This window comes from Astyanax mexicanus, chromosome 2 (assembly GCF_023375975.1).
Source record: "Astyanax mexicanus isolate ESR-SI-001 chromosome 2, AstMex3_surface, whole genome shotgun sequence".
NCBI lineage: Eukaryota > Metazoa > Chordata > Actinopteri > Characiformes > Acestrorhamphidae > Astyanax > Astyanax mexicanus.
The window spans coordinates 8649719-8675383 of record NC_064409.1 but is presented as its reverse complement, the minus strand read 5'-3'; the positions used below and the strand labels follow the sequence as shown (position 1 = coordinate 8675383).

General features: G+C 37.5%; 2 protein-coding genes, 1 long non-coding RNA gene and 6 other non-coding genes across 18 annotated transcripts in view; 8 read left to right on the top strand and 1 right to left on the bottom strand.

The window, feature by feature from the left end:
- pcloa (piccolo presynaptic cytomatrix protein a) overlaps positions 1-10626 on the top strand; it is a 90285-nt gene extending 79659 nt beyond the window's left edge. For 5 of the 10 annotated variants that reach the window (XM_049473312.1, XM_049473311.1, XM_049473303.1 and 2 more), the window contains 4 exons: positions 4697-4831; positions 5082-5227; positions 7130-7443; positions 7523-10626. In XM_049473312.1, coding sequence (XP_049329269.1) covers positions 4697-4831; positions 5082-5227; positions 7130-7273 — 425 coding nt within the window. In that variant the 3' untranslated portion in view covers positions 7274-7443; positions 7523-10626. Of the gene's footprint in view, positions 1-4696; positions 4850-5081; positions 5228-7129; positions 7444-7522 lie in introns of all 10 variants that reach the window. The other 5 variants (XM_049473306.1, XM_049473305.1, XM_049473304.1 and 2 more) reach the window with 1 other exon arrangement.
- A 3274-nt stretch (positions 10627-13900) lies between these two features.
- Positions 13901-24663, top strand: ankrd16 (ankyrin repeat domain 16). The gene is made up of 7 exons (XM_007252403.4): positions 13901-14410; positions 20019-20239; positions 20544-20586; positions 22198-22306; positions 23377-23538; positions 23675-23753; positions 24410-24663. Exons 1-7 carry the CDS (start codon positions 14076-14078, stop codon positions 24574-24576), a joined length of 1116 nt encoding a protein of 371 aa, XP_007252465.3. The 5' UTR covers positions 13901-14075; the 3' UTR covers positions 24577-24663.
- On the top strand, positions 14490-14577 carry trnay-gua (transfer RNA tyrosine (anticodon GUA)). The gene is given in 2 exon segments: positions 14490-14526; positions 14542-14577. It is a non-coding gene; the product is annotated as a tRNA-Tyr (tRNA).
- Positions 15154-18152, bottom strand: LOC111192929 (uncharacterized). The gene is made up of 3 exons (XR_002650178.2): positions 18024-18152; positions 15534-15677; positions 15154-15443 (listed from the first exon to the last, which is right to left on the bottom strand). It is a non-coding gene; the product is annotated as an uncharacterized LOC111192929 (long non-coding RNA).
- Positions 17663-17750, top strand: trnay-gua (transfer RNA tyrosine (anticodon GUA)). Its single transcript is given in 2 exon segments — positions 17663-17699; positions 17715-17750. It is a non-coding gene; the product is annotated as a tRNA-Tyr (tRNA).
- On the top strand, positions 18052-18139 carry trnay-gua (transfer RNA tyrosine (anticodon GUA)). The gene is given in 2 exon segments: positions 18052-18088; positions 18104-18139. It is a non-coding gene; the product is annotated as a tRNA-Tyr (tRNA).
- trnay-gua (transfer RNA tyrosine (anticodon GUA)) lies at positions 19222-19309 on the top strand. Its single transcript is given in 2 exon segments — positions 19222-19258; positions 19274-19309. It is a non-coding gene; the product is annotated as a tRNA-Tyr (tRNA).
- trnay-gua (transfer RNA tyrosine (anticodon GUA)) lies at positions 20946-21033 on the top strand. Its single transcript is given in 2 exon segments — positions 20946-20982; positions 20998-21033. It is a non-coding gene; the product is annotated as a tRNA-Tyr (tRNA).
- Positions 21380-21467, top strand: trnay-gua (transfer RNA tyrosine (anticodon GUA)). Its single transcript is given in 2 exon segments — positions 21380-21416; positions 21432-21467. It is a non-coding gene; the product is annotated as a tRNA-Tyr (tRNA).
- Positions 24664-25665: the final 1002 nt, after the last annotated feature.

Below are 25665 nucleotides of genomic sequence, written 5' to 3'. Positions count from 1 at the left end.
GGGATGCTTTTCTAGTTAAACATTTATGGAAACAGAATGTTTTACTGATAACCTAATGTGTATGATAATATAATAAATTAGAATAGGACAGAAGTTAATAAGTGTTAACTGTTTGGCTTCATTGCTAAAAACGATAGAAACAGTTGAACATTAGATTTAAAAGGCATTCAAATCCCTAGATGTTGTGAAAATGTGGAAAGTACTGATATTAAGTGAATAAAAATGTAATATGTTGATTTTGGGCACTTTTGGAGACACAGACTAAGTTGAGTGTGAACTGTGTGAGTGAGCCATTTACCTGTCTCCTATTGTGCTTCTGTTCCTAGCACTTTGTGTAATGCAGTACTGTTACAAATTAATGATTAGTAGAGAATTAAATTTGAAGTCGCCAAATTTAAATAATCGACGTTGCCGATTATATGAACGAATCGCTGCAGCCCTACTATAAAGCTATACTACAAAACTTTTTTGGCTTACAATGCTCAAAGGAGCAATGATAGCAGCACTACTTCCACTGTTACAGATCAGTGGAGTATCAACATGATTTTAAAGTTAAAAATACAAAATAATGCTTCTTTAAAACCAGCGCAATCTGAAATGTGAGGAAATTTACCAGTAACCCAATGTCTGTTTAACCCTAGAACACTAACGTTAATAACGTTAAATAGTACCACCATCATTGTGAATCCACCATGTTGGATTTACACTGTATCACAATTTTTGGAACCCTTCTTTAATTTTACAACATACAACATCAAATAAAATAAAACAAAAAGGGACCATGATGATCCTATAAAAATGCAGAAAAAATATTGGAAAATCAGGTAATCCTTTACAGGTAATGTTCTAAAAAATAAAATAATGCTGCTGGAAACTTGGTTCTTGGTCCACCCATTCCTGAGACATGTGAGCACCTGATTTAAACACACAAACACAGTAACACTAACATCAGGTAAATAAATTACACCCATAAAATATGTTACTCTCTATCACTAACTCCGGATGAAAATCACCTGAATGCATGCCTCTTGAAAAACACATAGATGGGAGGAGAGAATCAACCATAACATTAATGACATAAATGATCATCACCCTAAAACTCCCTAAAGTCCCATACAACTCAGACAGCAGCAACACAATAAAAAACACATGAAAAAAAATTTTCTAGGTTAGCGATTGTTTTCTGTAGCATTCTAGGTTAGGTTTAGAACGTTTAAAACCTTTTAAATGTGCAAAGCATAAAACATGTTCAAAATGAACATTTAAATAATATCAATAAAACAACAGTAAATGAATATTTCAGCATGAATGTCCAAAACACTTTCACAAATGCTCTTTAAATCAAACCGAGCCAGTCAAGGCTGTTTCTCTCTCGCTGATGCACTCATTCATACACACACACACACACACACGCAGACACACATGTCACAATGTCAGTACTGTCCCTGTCTCCCTAATAATCCCACAGAGATTGAAGTCACAGGAGACGTTTAGTTGCCGTGGTTACGAACAGCACGGAAGAACAGTTCCGCCTTCTTTTCCGAGACTTCTAGACTGAATCACAGAGCGTCATTCACTCTCTCAGCCTGCACATGTTTGGATATTTAACAGACTGTGCATGTAAATTTCACCTTTTTTACACATGATTTGATCTTAAGTCTTATTATATTTATCTATTTTTTTTACTTTCATTTCTGGCCCTGTTCCCTGTCGTTTCCCTTCTGTGCCCGTGTTGCTCTCTGTTTTGGTTTACCTTTTCTCTTCTGTGCCTGTGTCATTCTCCATGTGGCCATGTGTGTTTCTCCTGTGTCTCCTCCTTAAATGTTTTCACCTGTGTTCCATTTGTTGCCCCACCCCTCGTTACCTGTTCTCATGTGTTCCCGGTTTCCTTTCCCCGCCTTGTGCCTGTATTTATAGTCCTGTGTTTCCTTTGTCGGTAAAGGGCTTTCCCATGGCTGTAATTATAAAACAGCTGTGAAGACTGTGAAGATTTCTTCTAGACAGAAATATTTCAATTTGCAAGTGTGGGCAATGTGACTCAATGTGAATCATTTTTTGGAACACTATACCAGTGCTGGATAGGGCCTCCCTTAGCTCTCAGAATAGCCTTAATTCGTCACGCCATGAATTCCACAAGATGTTGAAAACATTTGTTTGCCATTCTGGACCATGTTGGCATGATTGCACTAATGTAGTTCCTGCAGATTTTTTTAAGAAGCACATTCATGCTGCAAATTTCCAGTTCTGCAACATTGCAAAAATGCACATAGCCAGAAACAGTCCTCAAATAGTCTGTGGCATTCAAGCAATGACTGAGTGTTAAAGCAGCACTAGGTAGGATTTCCTTGATTTTTGATCTTTTTAAAAAAGTGAAATTACAGCTTGAAACTCACTGCAGCGCTGCATTGAGGTGTAATAGGAGGAATAGCGGTGCTCTCGTGTCTGTGCCGGAGCTTCTCTGAGCTCAAACCAGACTCTGTAAGTTTTCCGAGGCGGCAGCGACCAACGCTCGCGAGAACTGCAACCTGCTTTCCGACCTTTAGTACTTACAGTTCTACAAGGACTACTGGTTCATTCTTTACAATCTAACATACAGACAATCTGGCAGAAGCTGGAAAGAGACCGAATATGTCTGTGAAAGCCAAAAAACGAGAGAGAAACTAATCCGGCTGAAACATTTATTACACTCGACAATTGTAGTGGGAGCCCACGAGCACAAAATCTCAATCCTACCTAGTGGAGCTTAAATAGGTAAAATATGTGCACAGAACCCACACCCTGTTCCAACTCCATTAGTCTAAAGGTTGGACAAAGGCAGGTTGGTTCCATAGATTCATGCATTTGGAGCCTAATTTTGACCCTACCATTGGTCTGTCTTAGCATTCAGGAAGATTTATCAGAGCAAGCTACAATCTTTTCATCTTTTAACCCCTTAACAGACCACGATTTTTGTCATCTGTCTGCCTGACATTACACCTCTAAATCGTAAGGATTTCTGTTCAAGCATTACATCATGGTTGATACGGAACATTACTGAAAAGCATAATTGTAATTGTAATAGAACAGTTAAATATATAATCAAATCAAACAGTTTATGTCCTCTAAACTTTTCGTTTTGTTACGGTTGTCTAGTTCAGTGTTTCTCAACCTTTTTTCTATCACGTCACCCTTTAAATATATGCGAGATGTCAAGGCACCCCAGTTTACGGGGGGGGGGGTGCTGGCGCAGTACTTCAGGTGAGAGGGGGGGGGGGTGCTGTTGCAGTACTTCAGGTGAGAACGGGGGGGGGTGGGGTTTGTGCTGGCGCAGTACTTCAGGTGAGAACGGGGGGGGGGTGCTGGCGCAGTACTTCAGGTGAGAACGGGGGGGGGGGGTTTGTGCTGGCGCAGTACTTCAGGTGAGAACGGGGGGTGTTGCTGGCGGAATATGAAATAAAATAGCGCGTCACAATTAGCGCGATTAGTGCTGCCTGTGATTTGGGACACACCCCGACACGAGCTGACTCTGGAAAGGAAATATGCACGTGAGGCGCAATATTTTGACGGCACCCCCGATGAAGCCAGACGGCACCCCGGTTGAGAAACACTGGTCTAGTTTTTATGTCTGTTTTTAAACCTGCAGAATTTGGGTTGATTTCTGTTACTGATCTGGAATTATAAAGTGGAGTAGAAAGTGAACAGGCAGCTTCTCTAAGTGTCCTGTAGGAGATTTCAAAGCCCTCAATTTTTTCAAAGAGTAAATAAGTTATTTTACTGCAGGAAAAAAAGGGTTTTCTATCACCCACACCTGTAGCCTGTATATGGGACAAAGCTTTTTTAGGAGTTAACATTTAACCATCTAGTTTTGGTGAGTGCATCTGCTGTAGTTGCTTTTCTGCCTTAAGCCTGGACATGCAGTTAATCCTGAGATGCTTTAATGTTACTGTATACCACAACTAAGCATAGTGGTTGGTTATCTCAGGGTTTTTTTCACACCTACAAGTTGAAATGCTTGCGTATCATGAAGAATCGGCAGAAATAGTGTAACAGGTTCCGCGTAGATTCTTTGTATTTCTGTATATAAATAATGGTTAATCTACAGTTACAGTAGATACAGACCAAAGTTTCGACCAAACAGGTGTGAAAGCACCCTGAGTTACTGTAACTTTTCTGTCAGCTCCAACCAGTCTGCCATTGATATGTTGATCTCTATCATCAGTATGCTGTTCCAATCTGCAGAACTGTCTCTTACAGAAAAAAGAACCATGAGATCTAGACACATTAAAACCAACCAATCTGGCACCAACAATAAAATGCATTGTAAATACACTGTAAATCACTGATGGTTGGTTTAAACATTGAACAAACAGCCTGAAGCAGCTGCTCATATCTGCATGATTCTGGGAAAGCAGTGCAAGACAATGCTGCCACAAGATGACAAGATAATTTCATGAATGAGTGGGTGTACATGTGTTCCTAATAAAGTGCTTGGTGAGTGTAAAAGTGACATAAAAAGGGAAGCATGAAGTTTGTGTGACGGAAATGTCAGTTTTATTGATGTTCGCAAACAAACAGTCATGGCACTAACTTGTACAGGAACAAAAGATATCAGTAGATTGGAAGACAGGTGGGTGTTACCTGTCATATGTCATGAAGTAAAAATGGGTATCTTTCTGTGTGTGTGTGTGTGTGTGTGTGTGTGTGTGTGTGTGTTTAGGTAAAACCCAGGTGATGGGGGAGATAAAAATTGCTCTGAAAAAGGAGATGAAAACTGAAGGAGAGCAACTAGTGCTGGAGATACTTCAGTGCAGAAACATCACCTATAAATTCAAGTCTCCGGACCACCTGCCAGGTGACAGACAAGACACATGTGCGAACACATACAACACACACATGGCCTTTGAAGGCTAGTTTTAACACTTTTTCCTATTTCCATTAGTCTCCAGTTTCCTCGGCTTCAAATATTTAGTCAGTCACACATGCATGCCTAAACCATGTCTCATAAAATTATATTCATTTAGATAACATTAAAACCCACTCATGCATGCATACTAACCTCAGTTCACATTCAGGCACATCCTCACTGTGGCTGTTTTAAGCAGATCTGTACGTGAAGCTTTACGTCGTGAACATCGCCACTCAGAAGCGGATCATCAAGAAGAAAACCAGGGTGTGTCGTCACGACCGTGAACCGTCCTTCAACGAAACTTTCCGCTTCTGCATGAACCCCACTGGACATTCCATTCAGGTAAACTTCACTTAATATACTCTGGGACATCATCCAGCCCACATATAGCCAGTATTCCTTAATAATAATAAAAAACCTTCATTAAAGAATGCATTGTGTGTTTAATTGTGTTGTCTTTGACTAATATTTAAATTAGTTTGATGATCTAAAACATTTAATAGTGACAAACATGAAAAAAAAAAAAGACAAACACTTTTTCACACCACTGTATTGTACCAGAAATATTACAATAAATATTATTATTGTACAGCTCAGGGAAAAAAAAAATAAGAGACCACTTAAAAATTATGAGGTTTCTTGATTTTACCAAATTGAAAACCTCTGGTTGTAACGCGGGACCAGACGGGAGGCGGACGTAAAAGCGGGTAAGACAAGATTTATTAAACAAATAAGCAAATAAACAAGTAAACATAGAACAGAGAAGCAAACCAAAACAAGCGAGGGGTAACAATAACAAACGAGAGATAAACTAACAAACAAACAGGAAGAACAACAAAAGCAAAGCTAGACTGATAATAACTAAACAGGGCAGAGGATATACACGAGGATAAATATGTAAACAAAGTAAACAAAGAAACAAACAGGAAAATAAACGTAACTAGAAATAACGTGACCGATAAATAAACAAGAGCGAGTAAATAAGAAAACAATGACGTGGAGAAAGCAATAACGTGACGTGACAGACAACGGGGGAAGGTGCAAAGACCGACCGAGACAAAGTGGCAGAGGAGGGCTATTTATAGTAACATGTAACACACAAGAATAGGAAACACCTGGGGAAGGGGCGGAGCTACAAATGAGAAACAGGTGGAAAAGTACTGAGACAGGAGACACAGGGGAGCACAGGTCACGTGGGGAAGACACACAGAGACACGAGACGAGGCCAAGACGTGACACTGGTATATAATCAAGAGGAAGATGGATGATCACAAGCCATCAAATCAAGCCGTACTGCTTGAATTTTTGCACCAGGAGTGGCATTAAGATATCCACAAGCACTGTGCAAGACTGGTGGAGGAGAACATGATGCCAAGATGCATAAAAACTGTGATTAAAAACCAGGATTATTCCACCAAATATAGATTTCTGAACTCTTAAAACTTTATGAATATGAACTTTCTTTGCATTTTTTTTTGTTATTTCAGTCATTTCTTATTTTCTGCAAATAAATGCTCTAAATGACAATATTTTTATTTGGAATTTGGGAAAAATGTCCGTGGTTTATAGAATAACCATATATACTCAAACATATACCTATAAACAGCGAAATCAGAGAAACTGATTAAAAGACTGAAGTTTAGAGCTTTATATATTTTGAGATAGTATTATGCCACAGTGATTTTGTTTTAAAAATCAATCATGATTTATATATTTGTGTATTTATGTATTATTATATATTGGCTTATTCTTGTGAAGGGTAATGCACAGTATTCAGCATCCAAAAACATTTAACTCAACTTAATCGAATTTTCTTTAATAAAATGAGAGAATTTTCAACCAGTGTCGAAAGGGAGAGGCATAGTCATGGAAAAATTGACAAAATTAAGGTTCTGCATTTGGTCTTTGGTCAAATCAGTTTTTTTTTTTTTTACAAAACTTTTATTTTCTTGCATCTCTAGTAATATTTAGAAAATTATTAAGGTCACATCTGTATATTGCATGAAAAAACGATCATTTAGTTGTTGTTACAGGTCTAGTTTATAGCTATAGTGTGTTTGGACACCAGACATGTCTTGACTAATCGAATGCATTTGGGGTAAGAAAGAAATAGTGTAAACAAATTAGAATTTCAAGACAATGCCTGGAGAACTTCTATTACCTCCTCAAGACACCCAAGGTTTTTACATACTTAGCTCCACCTCATCCTTAATAAAACACCATATATGTTTTTATTTCTCACAGCTCTTCTTGGTTTCAAACGGAGGCAAGTTTGTAAAGAAGACTCTGATCGGCGAGGCCTACGTGTGGCTGGACAAGTTGGACTTGCGTAAGCGGGTGGTCGGCTGGCACAAACTGCTGGCTACCACAGCCCAGATCCACTCCTAGAGGAAGCAGCCGGGCACTGTAGTTCCACAATTCCCAACAGACTCTGACTCCGGTTCTTGTAGGACTGGGAGGCCAAGCTGGAGTGAAGAAGGCGAAGCAAAGGGAGTCTAAATCATGTGTTTGTCTCGCTGAGAATTTGTAGTGATGTACGCTGGGGGTAGGGGGGGGGGGTGGGGGGTGGGCGATAGAACCAAGAGCGCCACTGCTTACGTGAGCGTTTCCTCCACGTAATCAGTAGTAGTGGGGGAGAAAAGGTGGTCGTAAATAGAAGTGGCACAAACAAGGAGAAAGGGTCATGTGACTCTGGGCATTTGCCAGATATCTGTACACACGCGTCTGTACGCACATGTACACTCACACACCATTACACTCACCTACAAGACACACTCACCCATGTGTGTACTACACATATTTGTACCTACATATGTTATCCCACTGGGCCACCAAGGACTAGAGATCAGGAGGGAAAACTGTATATTCCGTTGCCGTTTATCGTTACATTGCATATTTTTAACTTCTGACTGCCAAGTCCAGATCCTGGAACTCCTCATAAATATATATATAATACATATAGATATATATAATAAACTAACTTATGTGTCAGTACACTGTATCATGCTTAGAAGAAGGGTATATTTATGATTGTTTGCAGAAAGTAAATGAAGACATATCTCATATATTATATTATTTTTGTATGATAGATTTAGATGCATTATTAGAGACATTTATCACTTCACATTTCTCCTTGCTTTCTCTCTCTCTCTCTCAGATGTTTTAATGTGTTGGAAAAAGAGATGATATCATATCTGTGGATTTAAAGTATATTTTGAGATATTTTATAGCTATAGAGTAAATGAAATGAGATGAAATATGATTTATTGGATGTTGTGGGTGGAAATGCTTTTGGCTGGTTTATGTACTCATATTTCCTTGTGCAGGAATTTCACTGACCTCCTTCAATGTGACATTCAGTCTGAATTTGCTTGAGATTGATCCCATTTTAGAAACTAATTATTCTTCAGAGATGGCACTGGCTTATTGACCGAATCTGAATTACTCATCAGAGAAATTTCCTAAGTCCTTCTTAATGAGAAGGAATCAAATTTGTTCTGATTGGTTAATTACTTTATTTTTGAATAGACCGATGTGGCAGTGGGGTGTTGCAAATGTTTGGGTTAAACTAATTCTAATTCCAGCGTTGTTCATGTAGATGGTTTTGCACTTTGTCTCCAGCATGTTTTGAATGTACTGGTTGGTAGAATCTAGTCAATTACTTTTAATTATATATATTTTTTATTTTTATTATCATTTTGTTTCTTTACACAAGCACTCTGTCCCATATCATGCCTTTTTGTAAGCTCACTTACCTAAATAATCTCTTTAATACGATTCCCTGGGTAAATATGTCTATTTGACCCCAAATTCTCATTGGTTGTTGGACCTAAGAGCAGAAAAACTCTTAAAACAGTCTCAGCTAGACTTAAAGTAAAGTACACTTAAAAAAATGATATAGTCTTTTTTTTGCTTTTTATCTTGCAGATCATTAAGCCTGGCTGCAATAATCAAGTTTACCAGATGTTAATCATTAATATCCTTAAAGATAATCATTCCTTATTTTAAGTCAATTTATTATTATTATTATTTTTATATATACATATGTACATTTGTTTCGACACGCTGTTGTTATGTACAAATTCCCAAGCTGTGCTCTTAAATGATGTGCCATTATTGTGCTATGTTGATATTTTGTATTTTGTATTTTTTTATGTTTTTCAGTTTTCACAGTTTTTACAGTTTTCAGTTAACACAGATGCCATATCCATTGTCCCAAAGCAGGAAAGAAAAGGACAGGACAGGACAGGACAGGACGTAGCCATTAGCACGACTCATAATGCCAGACTCATCACGTGTTCTACACATCTCATTAGGTTTGTGCAGGGTTACACACAGGAAGGCCTGGTTATTGAGGAACTTCTAACCTGTGCCAAAACTTGACCAACTTGACCAAATCCACAGGTTTTACATAAGCAATTCTATGCAACCTAAACACATCTGGTGTATCTACTACTTAGTTGTCTGATGAAGTATTACGAATGAGAGCTCTTTTTTACATTTTTGTATGCTTTTTCATGTTTTTTTTTTTTTTGTTTGATTGTTTGTTTATTTTTTGGGTTAATGCTTGATCACAGACAATTTTACTGCTATTTCTGGGATTCTCTTTATGTTACGATATGCAACGTTACAAATATGAAGATTACACATCAAACCTTTACATTCCATCCAAGAGCTAGTTCGCCAGGCAGATCTGATAATGTACATAAATTAACATAAATACTGACATCCTTTTGTTGTGTGGTGCACAATGTACATTGTGTGTTTACAAATTTTTAACCAACAGGGTCTCCAAGGTGTAATAGTGAGCCCCTTTACTCATCGAATTCTATCAAATTCTCACATCAAACACAATCAGCTCTCTGACACTTTGTTTACACCCTATAACATGTAAGAACTTTTTTTATGACTATTATTATTTATTTAACGAAAATGTGAAAAGTCCCAAAAAAAAAAACAAGACGTTGCCATGTTCCAACTGCTCCTTTGAACAAAAGTTCATGCATACATTTCCCCATACAAATACTAATAATCATATTTAATCACACTCCTCCTTTGACTATTCAGTGCATGATGACACACATTATCCCCACCTCACCAGTTACATATGAAAATAAGAGTATTTCTTATCTTGTAAATAAAGCAAGCTTTCTTTTCTACAGATAGGATCTTCTATTAATTTTCCAGTTCAACACAGCGCATGTGTAAGGGCACAGGGCAAGGGGGGACTGTGACTCTTTTGGTCCGTGTGTATTCTGCTCAGCACATGCACTACTGGAAGAATAATCGCCGTGCTTGCCTAAAACGACTAAACTGGACTCAACCTGCACAACAGACACATGATTTACCAGTGTATAGAAATGAGCTAAAGCTGACCCTGTCGACTCAAGTAGTATCAGGAGACCTGTGATGTATTCACTTTGGATGTTGCATGTTTTGTTGGTGGTTTGTTCATAATATTTTTGTGTCCAGATTCTATTCTACAATAAGAATGACAACAAGACTATGGGGGAAAAAAAATCGCATTATTATCTAATGATGTATGCCGACTGTACAAAGATGCTTGTATAATCTGTCTGGTTTTCCACTCAGTGTAAACTGAAAAACATTCAAAAAAAAATTCTAACGTCATGGTTTTTGTGGTTGTACACAAACGGTATTGATAAATTATGCAAATTGTGCTGTAAAAAAGGCTGTTGCCCTAAGTCTAAATATTAAATAATATATGTACAATTCTCACAGATATGGACTCTTATTTAAATCACCCTTGAGCTATACCATTGTGAAAATGAAGTGTTTTGCTGCTACCCTGAGAAATCACAATCTTTTTTCAGCTTTATGGGTCTAGTAGAGTAATAGCTCCTACAGTACAGTGTATGGTACTAGTTAACTTGCATGCATGCATTAATGAAGATGAAGTATTTAAAGGTACTACAATAGTTAAGGCCTCTTAAAAAGGAACAGCTTGGCTTTGGTGAACATTGTGACATAATTGTGGAGAAAATGAACAGCTGTAGACGTCGTTGACTTCACTCTCCGAAAGCTGTCAAAACTCCAGGCAAGTGTACGCAAGTGTGGACTCCCGTGCTTGGCCGGTGTTCTGTCGAGTTGTGGTACCTTGTCAAACCGTGCTATCCTAGTGTATATTTAACTGTAAAAATGCATAGGAAGCAGCACATTAGAGCATGGTTCCAGTATGTAGTTAGTATATTTTCACTTATCACTTGCTATCCAAATATACTAATGCTACATACTGGGACATACTAAGTATTGTAATTATTTTAATATTAGTTTTTATCTACACTTTTTTCAGCAGTAACATAGATTCGAGGTTTTAACAGGTGTATTATTAATAAAAAACACGATAAATAATTTTAAAATGTAGGTCAGCGCATGCGCAGTGCTTTCAGGAAGCACGTATCGATGGGTAGCATAACTCGACAGAACACCTGTTTGACTTACTAGTCACAGTGGTTCTCAAACTGTGGTGGTACCAGGCCCCCAGCTTTTCCCTTCCAAAACGTGCCACCGGAAGTGTGCTGCTGAGGAATGAGAGGACCATTTGAGCAAAGCTATCCATTCACTTCCATTCATTTCGGGGTGTCTTTGAACCAATAATAAATGTATTTCCAAGCCGTTTTCGATTATGACACAGCCCGTGTTCTTTTCTACAAAGAACGGATTTTCTGCCATTTGATCCATAAGATTAATAATCTGGTTATAGCTTTAGAAAATAACATTTTTATACAACTATGCTAACGATGACGTAAAAAGACAACGACCCAAAATACCGTGCTGTAATGTTTGGAGAAGTTGCTCCTCTTATTTAAAAGTACAGAGCTGACTGAATTAGAGCAGGGTCAAAGTAACCTCTTATTAGCGGTGGGCGATATGGGCAAAAAAAAATATCTCGATATTTTTTTGGATTTTTGCGATAACGATATTTTGACGATATTTTCCAAAAAATACAAAACTATTCTAAAAAAAGTATTCAATTGAACATGTAAGGTTCAAAATATGGTAAAAAAAAAACAGGAAATTTTTTAGGCGCTTTTCAGATTTTCTATTTCTATTTTTTATTTTTAGATCCATAAAATGATATATTTATGTGGATGAAGTGTTTTAGTAGCTCTATATTCTGCTATTAGAAGTTTTAAAATCACCATGTAAAATTATAAACTGCTCCCTAGATATGATAGAGATCTGAACCTGGGATGGTCCTTTCTTTCTGAAAAGGACTGGAAACTTTAGAAGAATAAAATCTATTAATTTTATAACTTATTTCGCAATAAAGAAGGTCTCTCAGCCTGTTCTCTCCCTATAGAATAGACCCGCTGGAGCAGATTTTCCAGAGGGAGGGGGGAGCGCTCTCAGAGTGTCCGGTTTCAGAGCGGGCTTCACCTCTGTCCCACATAACTCGCCACCTGATTGGCTGACAGAATGTAGGGGGGCAGAGGGGGGCTCTCAGTCTGCCCAACTACCATGGTAACACGCATGCGCAGTTTGATCGCTCCAGAACAAAGGGAAAGTCTCAGAACACAGCGCTGGAGTTTCCAAAAGTTTTAATCTGCGTCGGATTTATAAGAGCGCTTCTCAGACATAAATGGGGATTATTGGGGACTGGATTGATGGATTTTCTGATGGTTGGGTGGATTCTGAAGCCAGTGCTCTCAGGTAGGTGCTGATTCGCTCTGTTTGGGTGTGGGGGGTGTTCTGCAGGTACCCCGGGCGGATCAAAGAGCGTGTTTTTATCACAAACCGGACCGTCTAGCGCACGCTTTCAGCTCTAAAACGAAATACAGCTAAATGTGACTGAAAAGTAGAGATTCTTAGCTTTAAAATGGCATATTGGGTGTCTATATTGAGCCTATATTTACTCAAACACAGCCAGATATGAATTATGATATTTTTCTGGCCCGCCGGCGGGACAGGGCGTGTTACTAGAGACCTGCGCGGGACAGCATTTCCAGTCCTGCTCCCGCAAAAAAATATGATTTTCAGTCCCACTCCCGCCCGCAATTCCCGCATGATTCCGACGTTCGCGTTACTGCTCAAGGCAGTTCTTGTCATTGGCTTGAGGAATTAAAAGTGATGTACTTAGCTGAACACATCACTAAGCTAGCTGCAATGACAAAATATTCAAATAAACAGAAATATTTAACCAAAATAACAAATAAATTCTTTCACAAAACAAACTAAAAAGTAAACAATTAGAACTAAAAAAAAGAAGTAACTAAACAAAACCCACCTACAGACCCAAACAAATAAACGCCACAATAAAGCAAACACAACTGAAAGCAAACACAACTGAAAGCAAACAGGGCCTGCAGGCCAAGACACAAGACACAGGCCAAGGCCCTCTCTTTAAGGAAAATAAATGAATAATAAATCGCAAAAACAAATAAAATTAGAAAACAAACAAACTAAACTAAACCCAAAATACTAACGAAACTATAATCTAACGAATTGCAAAAGATGAAAATTAATGTTACATAAACATTTTTTTTCCTGAACTATAAATATATTTATAAATATGTCATCTGCTGGTGTTGGTTTACGGTGTTATATCAAGTCCAAAGTTAATACAGAGTTTTCCTGGAAAATCTTACAGCACTTCATGCTTCCCTCTGCTGACAACTTTTATGGAGATGCGCATTTTATTTTCCAGCAGGACTTGGCACACGGCCCACACTGCCAAAAGTACCAATTGGTCTTATATAATACTCCAATTTTCTGAGACACTGATTTTTGGGATTTGTATTGGCTGTAAACCATAAACATCAGTATCAATAAAATAAATTAACGCTTGAAATAGATCACTCTGTGTGTAATACATCTATGTTATTAGCGCAGTTTCTTATGTTGTCATATTCAAGTCTCAGAAGCTTCTAAGCTTACTGTTTCAATAAATTAGACATTTTTAAAATTGACGTTGCTTATTATTCAACCTTTTGCTGTTTGGCTGCCACTGCGCTGAAACCGTGAGGCTTTTATTTTGAAGAGGACTTTTTTTTCTCGGCCATTTTTTTTACTGAGGGGCTGATGTTGCTGCTTGCTTCATTTGTGCGGATTATGTCAACAAACACTGAGTGAAATGATAAAGTGGTGCAGTAAGGATTTAACGCTACAGTACAGGTTATATTATATTAGTTAATTTAGCAGAAATTGGCTTTGGCTTAAACTTAAAATAATGGAGGAGGAAGCTATATTCAAGTCCTTAATCAGGTTAACGCAGGATGGACATTTGAGCATGCTTAGAGAGGAAATAGAGAAAAAAGACCCGATGAAGCAGACGCTGCAGGCTCACTTTGGGAGATCAGGAGACACTCTTTTGCACTATGCTGCCAGACACGGGCACCTCGAGGTGCTGAGGTATCTGGTGGAGGATGTGGGGATGGACATTGAGCTGTACAACAGTGATTACAAGAGAGCTTTGCACGAGGCTGCGTCCATGAGCCACGAGCAGTGTGTTCAGTATCTCATCCACAGAGGAGCCAAAATTGACACGCTGAAGAAAGCGGACTGGTGAGTACAGCATAGCACAATTGCACCACCTGCTGTATTTACATTGAAATGCCTACAATTTCAGCATGTTAGCATGTCTCCTTCGATAGCTCAGTTGGTAGAGCGGAGGACTGTAGAGGTTCAATACGGACATCCTTAGGTCGCTGGTTCGAATCCGGCTCGAAGGACACCTTTTAAATATTTAATATTAATTAATTAATTAACTATTAAATAAAAATGCCCACAGAAGCGGATTTACGCTTATTAATACAGTCGGTGTTTTGCTAAATAGCGTTAGCTACGGTAGAAATACCATTAGCGTAGTTGTTTAGAGGCCAATTCACCGAATGGGTGCCATTTCTGTCCCCAGGAAATTACATGTATAAATGTGCACGCAAAATAATTTAAAAAAACGTTTTATTACTAAGCATAGTGTCTTGTACATTGACTTAATTGCAAAAGTAAGATATGTAATTAAGAAATAATAATAGAAACTACTTAGAACACTGATAAAAAAGCATTTGTTACCTGTTTCCACTCTCTTACTATAAACTTTACCATGAAATATAACTTAAATAATTGAAATTCTTCAGAGATTATTTTTTTCTTGTATTGTTGTGTGATTCCAAATCCCATCTATGCTTTAATTTTTTTTTATAATATATTCATAATATTAAAATTAAAATACACATTTTAGTTGTGTCCCTGGGTTTCACTCAGTCCTGTTACTGTAAAAGAAAGATCAGATCAGGCATTTTTGCTCTGTAGACGGTTTATTGGCAAAATAGGGACACTTCAGCTCATGAAACACATCTTTTCAACCCTTCGATAGCTCAGTTGCGTACCTTCGGGGCTCAGAGAGATGCCACATCTGAAATCATTAGATCTGCCAATATGATTTAATTATCATTAGTTGATTCGACAAAGCCCTCATCTCCAAGATCTTGTACATTCAAATCCTCCAGCAACGCTGACATGTTCTCAGATGTGGAGCACATGTCTTGCAAGGGCTCATTGTTCTGCCTTAAGAAGTACTGCACTCTAGTAAGCTCCCCTAACAAAAAAGCAAAGAGACACATTTTAGGTTTTATAAGAGATTACAAAAATGTTTAGAAAGTAACTGCTGTTATAAGAGCATCCTTACCAGTGTATTTCCCGGGTGATGTGAATGCAGAAACCAAATTCTTTCTGAATACCTTCACAAAGCTGTCATTCAAAAAGTGAACCAACTTCCCTGTGTAAGTGCGTAGTGGGGAGGATTCCTATACAACCAAGTTGGCACTGTTCCCTAAAAAAAGTGCAAACAATAAAATAAAGAGAGAGAGAGGAGCAACGACGCGGAGAGGGCGAGAGAGAGAGAGAGAGAGAAAGCGCTGCAATAAAAAAAATAGCTAGTGGAAGTGATGGCACGGAGACAGACATAGATTTTCCTTATGAACATTTTCATCACCTGGTAAGAAACCCACAATTGCAGTGTCATGAGCGAATGTCTACAATAAGCAGTTTCAAAGAACGTATAGTGATTTCTAGCTTGTAGACATACCCGTCAAGTTTTAGATTTAAAAATAAGGGATATTTTCCTCTGTCCGCCTAAAGCCGTCCCACCAGCCCAACGAAGGTTCAGTATCCCTTACATTTTAAGACAGGTTTACAAAAAATCTAAAATAACCACAAGTGAACCACTTACACACTAAAATTAGATTATCAGAATCTGAAATGTTGTGGACATTTCTACATGTCATTTTTTTAATACAGCCAAATTAAAATCCTTTTCTAGATATTAAAAAAAGTTAAGATTTCATGTCTTTTTTGCCATAAATGCACTCTTTTATATGATATATTTTTTATTTATTTAATAGATTTAAAATTGAACAAAGGGTGCACAAATTCTGCAAAATGACTGTAGGTGACCTAAAAATAGTATTATGAGCTTTTACTAAAAGGACATGGACCACATATATTCCATCAGTAAAAATTTGTCCTAAGTGGCCTACACAATTAATACTTTTTAATTAATGCTTCTTCTTTTTGATCACTCCACCCCTGATCAGTTCAGTTCATTTCGGTCCTCTCCACATTTTAGTTAAGCCGAGTCACAAGCTGTAATTTATTTTATTTTAAAAGGTTTAATCTGTGTGTTTTATTTCAGAGACGAGTATTTTTAAGCAGCTATCAGAAAAATCTCACAGTTTACATGATTAGCCTACCGTTACCTTTCTTAAAGAAAAATCGCTGAAAATCCAGATATGTTTTAACATCAGCAGCTCCGACTAGCTGCCTGAACTCACAGCGACTGAGGGCTTCACCACACTGACTCTCCTTTGCAAACTGATTGGCTGTTTCTCCTGAAAGGCGGGACTTTCTCCTTGAACCGGCTCCACGATTGGTTAAGAGATACAGAGCGGTCAGTGCCCTGTCTCCTTAATAATATATATATTTTTAATCTTAATATAATACGGGAAATTTACGGGAAAATACTAATACGGGAGGACGGCGGGAAAGAGGAGTAAAATACGGTAGTTTCCCTGCCAAAACGGGAGACTTGACAGGTATGCTTGTAGAGTGAAAAAAGTATTTCTTTAAATATCTCGCGAAAAAAGTAAAATGAACTGAACTAGTTCAGAATTAAAATTGTGAACTTTGAACGTGAACTGTTCACTTTGATCATGTAGGAACTGAACTTGAACTAGTTCAGAAAAGCTGTGAACTGGCACAACACTGCTAAACTGTGTGTATAACAAGATAGACAGGGTAGTCAAGTTAATTTGAGCAAATCCCAAACTTCCTTCCAAAATTATCGCTGCAATGTTCGAAAAACGGCAAAATAAATAAATAAATGCTACTACACCATAAACATAGCTAGAAATCTAGCTAGCTATGCAAAGAAATATCTGTATATGCATATGTATCCTGTATATGCATATGTGTCCCAAATCTAGATATCTAGCTAGCTAACTTTCCTGTTCCACATTAAATGGTTTCTAAAGACATGCGATGCTCTAAAGTTAGTTAACTACTTAACCAGCAGCTAAGATGCTTAACTTTAGTGCTCCAGGTTCTTGGAGGGTTGTCTTACGTTCCCTTTTTAATATGTTGCAAATCGAGATGACAGTCGAGAACAAGGGGGTAAGGGTACAAAAAGCAAAATGAGATTTGCCCTTTGTATATCTATATTTAGGTAGCGTTAGTTTACTTGTGTCTATGTTGTTTCATACCCAATTGAATGGGAAATGATATAGGGACACTTCAGCTTATGAAAGCTTTGTTTCCAACCCTTCGATAGCTCAGTTGGTAGAGCGGAGGACTGTAGAGGTTTAATACGGATATCCTTAGGTCGCTGGTTCGAATCCGGCTCGAAGGAATCGTTTTAAGTAGGTGAATAAATCCAATAGTTAACTAAAATAGCTGTGTAATCGCGTATTTTAGCATACCTAGACAGCTAGCTAGCGTTAGCACGTTAGCATAGACACTACGATTTGGATAGGGAAACCTTTCAGTCACGTTGCGAGCTGGCACGTGTGAACGAAACAGAACATTTTACGTTTTATTTTGTTTTTTTTCTGTGTCGTTTAATAACGTAAGCAGAACATAAACATATCCTAATATCTACGAATAATAGGTCTGTGGTACATACCTACCAGTATGAAGCACATCTGTTTAACCCTTCGATAGCTCAGTTGGTAGAGCGGAGGACTGTAGAGGTTGAATACGGATATCCTTAGGTCGCTGGTTCGAATCCGGCTCGAAGGAATCTTTTTTAACAAGTGAACAAATTCTTGTGGAGTAATGAAGCTTCAAGGGTGAATGCAACAACACTTAAGTAGCTATCTAGCTGATAACCGGTGACCTATTCATGCATACTTTCTATGGGTTTTTTATGTTTAAAATGTCTCTAGAGAGTATTGTGTAGCAGTGGTGTGGCCATATTAATATGTACCAGTGTACAGCTCTAAAAAAAAATAGGACACCACTTCCCTTTCTGAATCAATTTCTCTAATTTTGCTATATATAGGTATATGTTTGAGTAAAATAAACCCAAATTCCAAATAAAATATTGTCATTTAGAGCATTTATTTGCAGAAAATAAGAAATGGTTGAAATAACAAAAAAGATGCAGAGCTTTCAGACCTCAAATAAATGCAAAGAAAACAAGTTCATATTCACAAAGTTCTAAAAGTACAAAAATACATATTTGGTGGAATAACCCTTTTTTTCATCACAGTTTTCATGCATCTTGGCATCGTGTTCACCTCCACCAGTGTTACACGCTGCTTTTGGATAACTTTATGCCACTCCTGGTGCAAAAAATTCAAGCAGTTCAGTTTGGTTTGATCGCTTGTGATCATCCATCTTTATCTTGATTATATTCCAGAGGTTTTAATTTGGTGAAATCAAAGAAACTCATCATTTGTAAGTTGTCTCTTATTTTTTCCAGAGCTGTATAATTGTAGGGATATGTTAGATGTTTAATACATTCATCATCACAGGTGTCAAAAGTTTTCAGGTTAATTTCTCTGTAGGTAGAAGTATAGATACTAGGGTTAAAAATACTTCTGTAGCAGTTCAAATATCAACTTAAGGTTTTTACTCAAATAAAAGTGTAAATGTACTGGTTTTAAAAGTATTTAAAGTAATGTTAAGGTGGAACAAGATCTTGTTTACTGTGTCTGTTCATCTGATTTGTCTGCCATTAAATAAATGTATATATATATAACAGGATTATTCCACACAAAAAAAGTAATGTAGGGGGGAAATGCCATTAAGAACAAAAGCTTAGGCTAAACCACAGATAGTTGCTTTGTTTACTGTGGGCATTCAGTTGTTTTCCTAACCCTTCGATAGCTCAGTTGGTAGAGCGGAGGACTGTAGAGGTTCTATATGGATATCCTTAGGTCGCTGGTTCAAATCCGGTTTGAAGGAGTTGTTTTGAAGCAGGTGGACAAACACATTGCCTCATACGTGTTTGGGTAGGTTAAATATTACCTAAATAACAGCAAAGTGGTGTACATACTACTGACTGAAGCCATGTAGTAGGACATGTGAAAGGTGTACTATTTATTTCTACTAAAATGTATCATTGGTGTGGCAGTAGTATTTTCTTTATTTTAAAATGTTTTGTAACGATATTTGAGAGCTGTTGTCAATCAGAATAGACCATAAACCAGCAAATGAACAAGTTTACAAACCAATAAAACAGTAATTTGGCCCCATCGACTGCAAAACACTGGAAAAACAGTAACACTAGAACCATTTAGGGAAAGTATTTACTGTTTATGGATGGTTTATGAAATAAAAAAGATAAAAATGAAATATTAAATATAACACACAGGCTCATTTTAGTTAATTGGATTAATTTGCTATATACATTTAATAGTAAAATATTGGTCTCTTCTGCCGCATTCTTACATGTTTTTTTAATCACAGGAGACAATTCAGGTCCCATTACTTCATTATTTAAATAGCTGTGGACTGGTGTATTGCTGTGGATTTTTTAAGTTTTACTTTTACTCAAGTGTGGGTCTCTTGTACTTCATACAGCTCTGTCATTGACCTGCTGATGGAGCTGCTTTGAATGCCCAGAAACTTAAAATAGATTTATTAGTTACCTTTTTTCTATTGCGTCTCATAGGACTCCTCTGATGATGGCTTGCACCCGACGGAACCTTGAGGTTATTAAACTGCTTCTGGATCACGGCGCTGACCCCACCATCCGCAACAAGGACGGCTGGAACTCTTTCCACATCGCGTGTCGAGAAGGTGATGCTGCTGTGATCGAGCATCTCCTGCTGGTCAAGCCTGAGGTGTGGAGGACAGAGAGCAAGACCCGCCGGACCCCGCTGCATACTGCCGGTACTGTCTATTTGGCACAATGCAGGACAACAGATAATTTACTTTGACTGAATTTAGCTCAGAAGAAAAATGTCATATTGTAGGCAGAATAAACTAATATTTATTGGATCTTAAAACTGCAAAATACTGGGAAATATGCAATAGATTTCTTTTTTTTTGTACATAATGTACGATAATGATGCTAAAGTGTCCCTGCAGCCCTATTCATAGCCTTCATATTCATCATTGTATAGTTTGTTTTTAAAGTGTGTACAGACTAAAGCTAGCACTTTTGTCTGATCATATTTCCACACTTGTCTTCTAGCTATGCACGGATGTCTGGAAGTTGTCAGTATCCTTCTTGAGAGGTGAGTGCTTAAGATTTTGTGCATATTCTACTTAACATGTGTTTGTGTCAAACACTGACATACACACCTACACATTCATGCAGTTATCTAATCAGCCAATCCTGTGACAGCAGTGCATAGCATACACTGGCAGATAGATATGGGCCATGGCCAATCAGAATGGAGGAAAATTGCACCATCTAAATCCCAGATGAGGTTGTTTCCATCATTTTAATGTCATGCCATGTAATCATTGATCTAATGGGAATTGTTAATGTTAAGTCTATAGTTCGGATTTGCAACAAATACACACCAAAACAAGCACACATCAGAGCATTGTTAAATTGACACAAGTGTTTGTGAAAAAGGTTTTTCTCAACCCTTAGATAGCTCAGTTGGTAGAGCGGAGGACTGTAGAGGTTGTATATGGCTATCCTTAGGTAGCTGGTTCAAATCCGGCTCGAAGGAACTGTTTTAAGTAATAGAACACAAGGTTATAGTGCATGGAGGCCACATGGTTGGGTTGGGTTGATTGAACATTACTGAAACCGGATTTTATAAGAGTAATTTAGCCTAGATATTAAGAGAAACACATAAGATTGGTGTACATTACTTGATAAATACAGATTTTGGGAATGTGCTTGGTGAACACAAAAGAAATGGAAATGGACAAGCAAACAAACTTTGAGTTCTGTGTGCATAATAATTATTTTATATAAAAAAGTATGTATTATATTTCACAAACCTCTAGCTAAACTATACTGTACAAGAAATATTGGAGGGACATGAGTTTGTGAAAATGTTTGTTCTCAACCCTTCGATAGCTCAGTTGGTAGAGCGGAGGACTGTAGAGGTTGCATACGGCTATCCTTAGGTCGCTGGTTCGAATCCGGCTCGAAGGAGTCGTTTTGAAGCAGGTGGACAAACACATTGCTCTGTGCGTGTTGGAGTAGGTTAAATATTACCTAAATAATAGCAAACTGGTGTACATACTACTGACTGAAGCCATATAGTTGGACATGTGAAATGCGAACATAGCAGAAAAATGTAGTATTTATGTCTACTGAAAATGTATCATTGGTCTGGCATGCCAGTCAGAATATTTTAGATTTAATAATTAGATCTATTTTATTTATGGATATAAAAACATAAAAACATGTATACATACATGTAACACATACAGTAACCCCGCCCCCCCCAACCCCCCCCCTCCTCCCAGCCTTTTTTTTTTAAATATGATTTTTTATAAACCTAATAGGATATGTCCAGTTACTAACAGCAGCATTGTTTATAATTAGATTATAATTAATTATTACAAAAAGATGATATCACAATATTTAAAGATATGTACATAATACATAATAGTTATTGCAGCAATTTGACATTCAGGCAAAATGCACCAACAGCATCAAATTCGCAAATCTCTTATTCAATTACTTTCCCATGTACATGTAATATAATAATGTAATGAAATGTTTATAACAGCTTGTAAAATCTATGCCACAAAGTACTGCCACTGTTTCAAGAGCAAAAATATGGTGCAACCCAGTATTTACATTATTTAGTATTTAATTAGTACTTAGTAAGTCTATGTATCACAAAGCTTATGTTTGTTTTTTGTTTTTTTCCTAGATGTTCTTATAAATCTGACGAGAAGGACAGCTGTGGAGTCACTCCGTTCATGGATGCTGTCAGAAACGGACACCTTGCAGTAGCCAAGCTGCTGTTGGAGAAACACCAAGTAAGATGAAGACGAGTGCATTTACATACAGTTCATAATCTGATTATAAACAGATTACTGTTTACATGTGTCTGATTAATCAAGTATTTAAACAGCATATTTCACTTTCTTAGATTGATGGAAAATCCAATAAAAAAGATCTGATAAACAGAGCTCAGGATTTAGCTCAGTAATCAAATTTCTCAGTGTAGGTATATACTTCTCAGAATTCTTAGTCTGCATATGAGTGAAAACAGGCTATGGTACTTGAGATAAGCGAGCAGAGTTTCAGAGAGCAGCCGCTAGATGATTACCAAATACATTTGGAGGGATGTGATTGCTATTGTGGCTGAAAGGGTTAAAAAACACACCATAAAGATTTAGGGGTGTGACGAGATCTCGATATTTCTCGTCAAGCTTAAACCTGTCTCGCGGAAGAAAAAAAAAACAGTAGGTGAGCTCCGCGTTACAGTTAAAAAGCTCCACGCGACTTACTGTCCCGAAGATTCACAGCCCTACTGTAAATCCTACACGTGACTGTTTCATAGGCAGTTGTACTAATCCCTTAGCTCTGTACTGTATTTAAAAAAATGTTCTGTCTCTGTTTGCACTTCAAGCTTAGTCTTAATATGACTGGTTATAGTTATGCATATTTAAATTACAAGAGATTTAGGAGAAAAAAACACAAACCATAGGCTTAATATGACTGGTTGTGGTTTGCATTTATTGTTATCTCGTGATAATCTCGTGATATTAGTGTCTTCTCACACCCCTATGAAGATTTGGTTTCATGTTATGTTAGTCACATCTTATTATTTTAAATTTATTGGCTTTTTTTTAGGTTTGCTAGTTGATTATTGACCTACTCATGTAAACTTTTTAAGAGTTGTCCCATTATCTGATTACCCAAGTTCATGTAAACACATTAATCTGATTACTGGCAAACTCTTATGTTCTGCAGTACGGTAATCTGATAATGAAGTGCATGCAACACGCTTACAATTAGTAGCAACTCTGATGATACCTCGGGAATATATTTAACATTGTTGTGTGTGTTGTGTCTGTCTGTTTGTCTCTGTTTGTGAAAACAGGCCTCCCCAACTGCTGTAGATATTCTGGGAGCACAGCCCTTACATCAAGCATCAGTGACAGCTCAAGAAGAAGCTTTACATTTCCTTGTCCAGGATCTCAACATTGACGTGAACGCAGGAGCCACCAAGTTGGAGCTTACTGCTTTACATTATGCTGCTAAGGTGCGGTGCTTTCTTATTCATAAACAAAAATGACTGGAAACATCTGCTTATGAACAGAGAAGCAGTTTAATAATGTCTATACTGTACAATGCTTCTGGTAAACTTGGTGAAGATCTGCTCTTCTGTTCATTTTTAGGAGGGTCACACAAGTGCCATAAAAACTTTGCTACAGTTGGGTGCTGATCTCCACGCAAGAGATAAGAAAGGAAGATCAGGTAAGAAATCACTAAAAAAAACACTGTGACAGGTGTCGGCAATCCGGCGGTCCATGGGCCAGATGCGGCCCGCAAGAATGAAATATATGGCCCTTGAGGTTGTTTGAACTATAATGAATGATAATTTAATAAATAAAAACTAAATAAAATGCTTCTCTGGCTAGCTTTTGTTGACATTCCTCCCGTCTCTCTGTCGCGCTCGGCGTGACTTTTCGGTCACGTTTTTCCACCCGTTCTTGGGCTCACTACATCTTTATAAGGGTGTTTATTCCCGGCCGTGTCTCAATTCACTAGCTGTAGTGTATTGGACCATGATTTTGACAACACAGGTCTGACCCAGTGTGAGTAGCAGTGTGCTTATTTATTGTTTTTTTTTTCTTTCTTCTTGGGTTTACCTGCTTTGAGATCAACTGTTCTGCAATTGGGTTCAACAACCCTCTGGGCTGGAGAGCTACTAGTCTACTAGTTTTTAGCACTCCATCCCATTACATTTCATTTTCCAAAACAGATTTTTTTTAATGGCTTGGAAATGATCTTAACTTATCTTAACTTAATTGCCGACCCCTGCACTATGAGTACAAGGATATTATTTAGTGTTTTGTGTATTACACTTGCCATTTGTTTTTTTATACCATTCTCTGTGTTCTATTCCCCAGCGTTACATATGGCATGTATTGGCCAGCATGCAGCAGCAGCCACGACCCTTCTGCAGCTAGGACTCAGGGACACAGAGGACAGCACTGGCACTACGGCCAGACAGCATGCCAAGAAACCAGACTTAACCAGAGTGTTCGAGAGCCCTGACATAGAGATAGAACATTAACAACAGGCTATGTGAGAAATTTAACTTAATAATGAGAGCCCTTTGCAAATGTAAACCAATAAAAAATAAAGCACTTCCATGCAGAAATGTAGACATTTTCTATTGTCTATAATGTGTGGGCTGTAGAGAGCCAGTCACGGGCCTGAAGTGTGTTGTTGACTCAACGCAGAATTATAAACTAGTAGGTAAGGTAAAGGGGTTGTGCAAATATACCTCAGTGACTGCAAAATGAATACAGAAAAGCATGAAGATCATAGAGAAACGTCCTGCCACATCTTTCTCACAGACGCCATGGAAAACAAATAAAATAGAATAATAATGTTCACACCAGGAATGCACTGAATGCGGTTCATACTGTCTGTAATAAAATGAATGTCAAAATCAAGCTTTTTTGTTTGTTTCATTTTCCAATTAGCAAAGTTTTTTTTATGAATTTGCCTGGTAACAAGATGTGTAGGCTCACTGTTGGTTTTGATAGTGGATGAAGAGACATTTGAAATCACATTTGTAAAATGTAAAATAATTGTCTTACTTTATTTGATTTAATGGTGTATTTCATATACCCAGCATCCAAAAACAATGGATATAATGTATTTCCTTTTTTCATCATCATGTATTTTCTTTTACTATTTTTTATTTCATGTATTTTTAAATGTTTTCTTGCACATAGCACTATTTGAGCTGTCGTCTATCAGAATACATCATGAACCAGCCAATGAACAAGTTTTTATAAACCAATAAAACATAAGCTTGGCCCCATCCACTGCACTGGAAAAAACAATAATAGTACTAGAGCCATTGAGGCCAAGTAAAGCAATGTTTTACTCATTTAATGTGACTAAGAAAGCTTTTATATGTGGTATACTTTATATGGTTTATGAATTAAAAAGATTTATATAAAATATTACATATATGCTTTTAGTGCAATGGAAATAAAAAACGATAATTTGATTGAATTGCTTTTTCCATCACTAAAGCTAATTCAGGTCTGAAAGGGTTAAACACAAAATTAAAACACTTATTTTTTTTAGGAATTACACCATGAAATATTAGGTAACGTGTTTTTGATATAATGTGTCAGTAAGAATG

Bases quoted from the DNA above. Each gene is read 5' to 3' on its own strand.
- ankrd16 (XM_007252403.4), top strand. From the start codon at position 14,076: ATGGAGGAGGAAGCTATATTCAAGTCCTTAATCAGGTTAACGCAGGAT. The intron at 14,411-20,018 runs GTGAGTACAGCA...TGCGTCTCATAG, and splicing joins ACGCTGAAGAAAGCGGACTG to GACTCCTCTGATGATGGCTT. The intron at 20,240-20,543 runs GTACTGTCTATT...CTTGTCTTCTAG, and splicing joins GACCCCGCTGCATACTGCCG to CTATGCACGGATGTCTGGAA.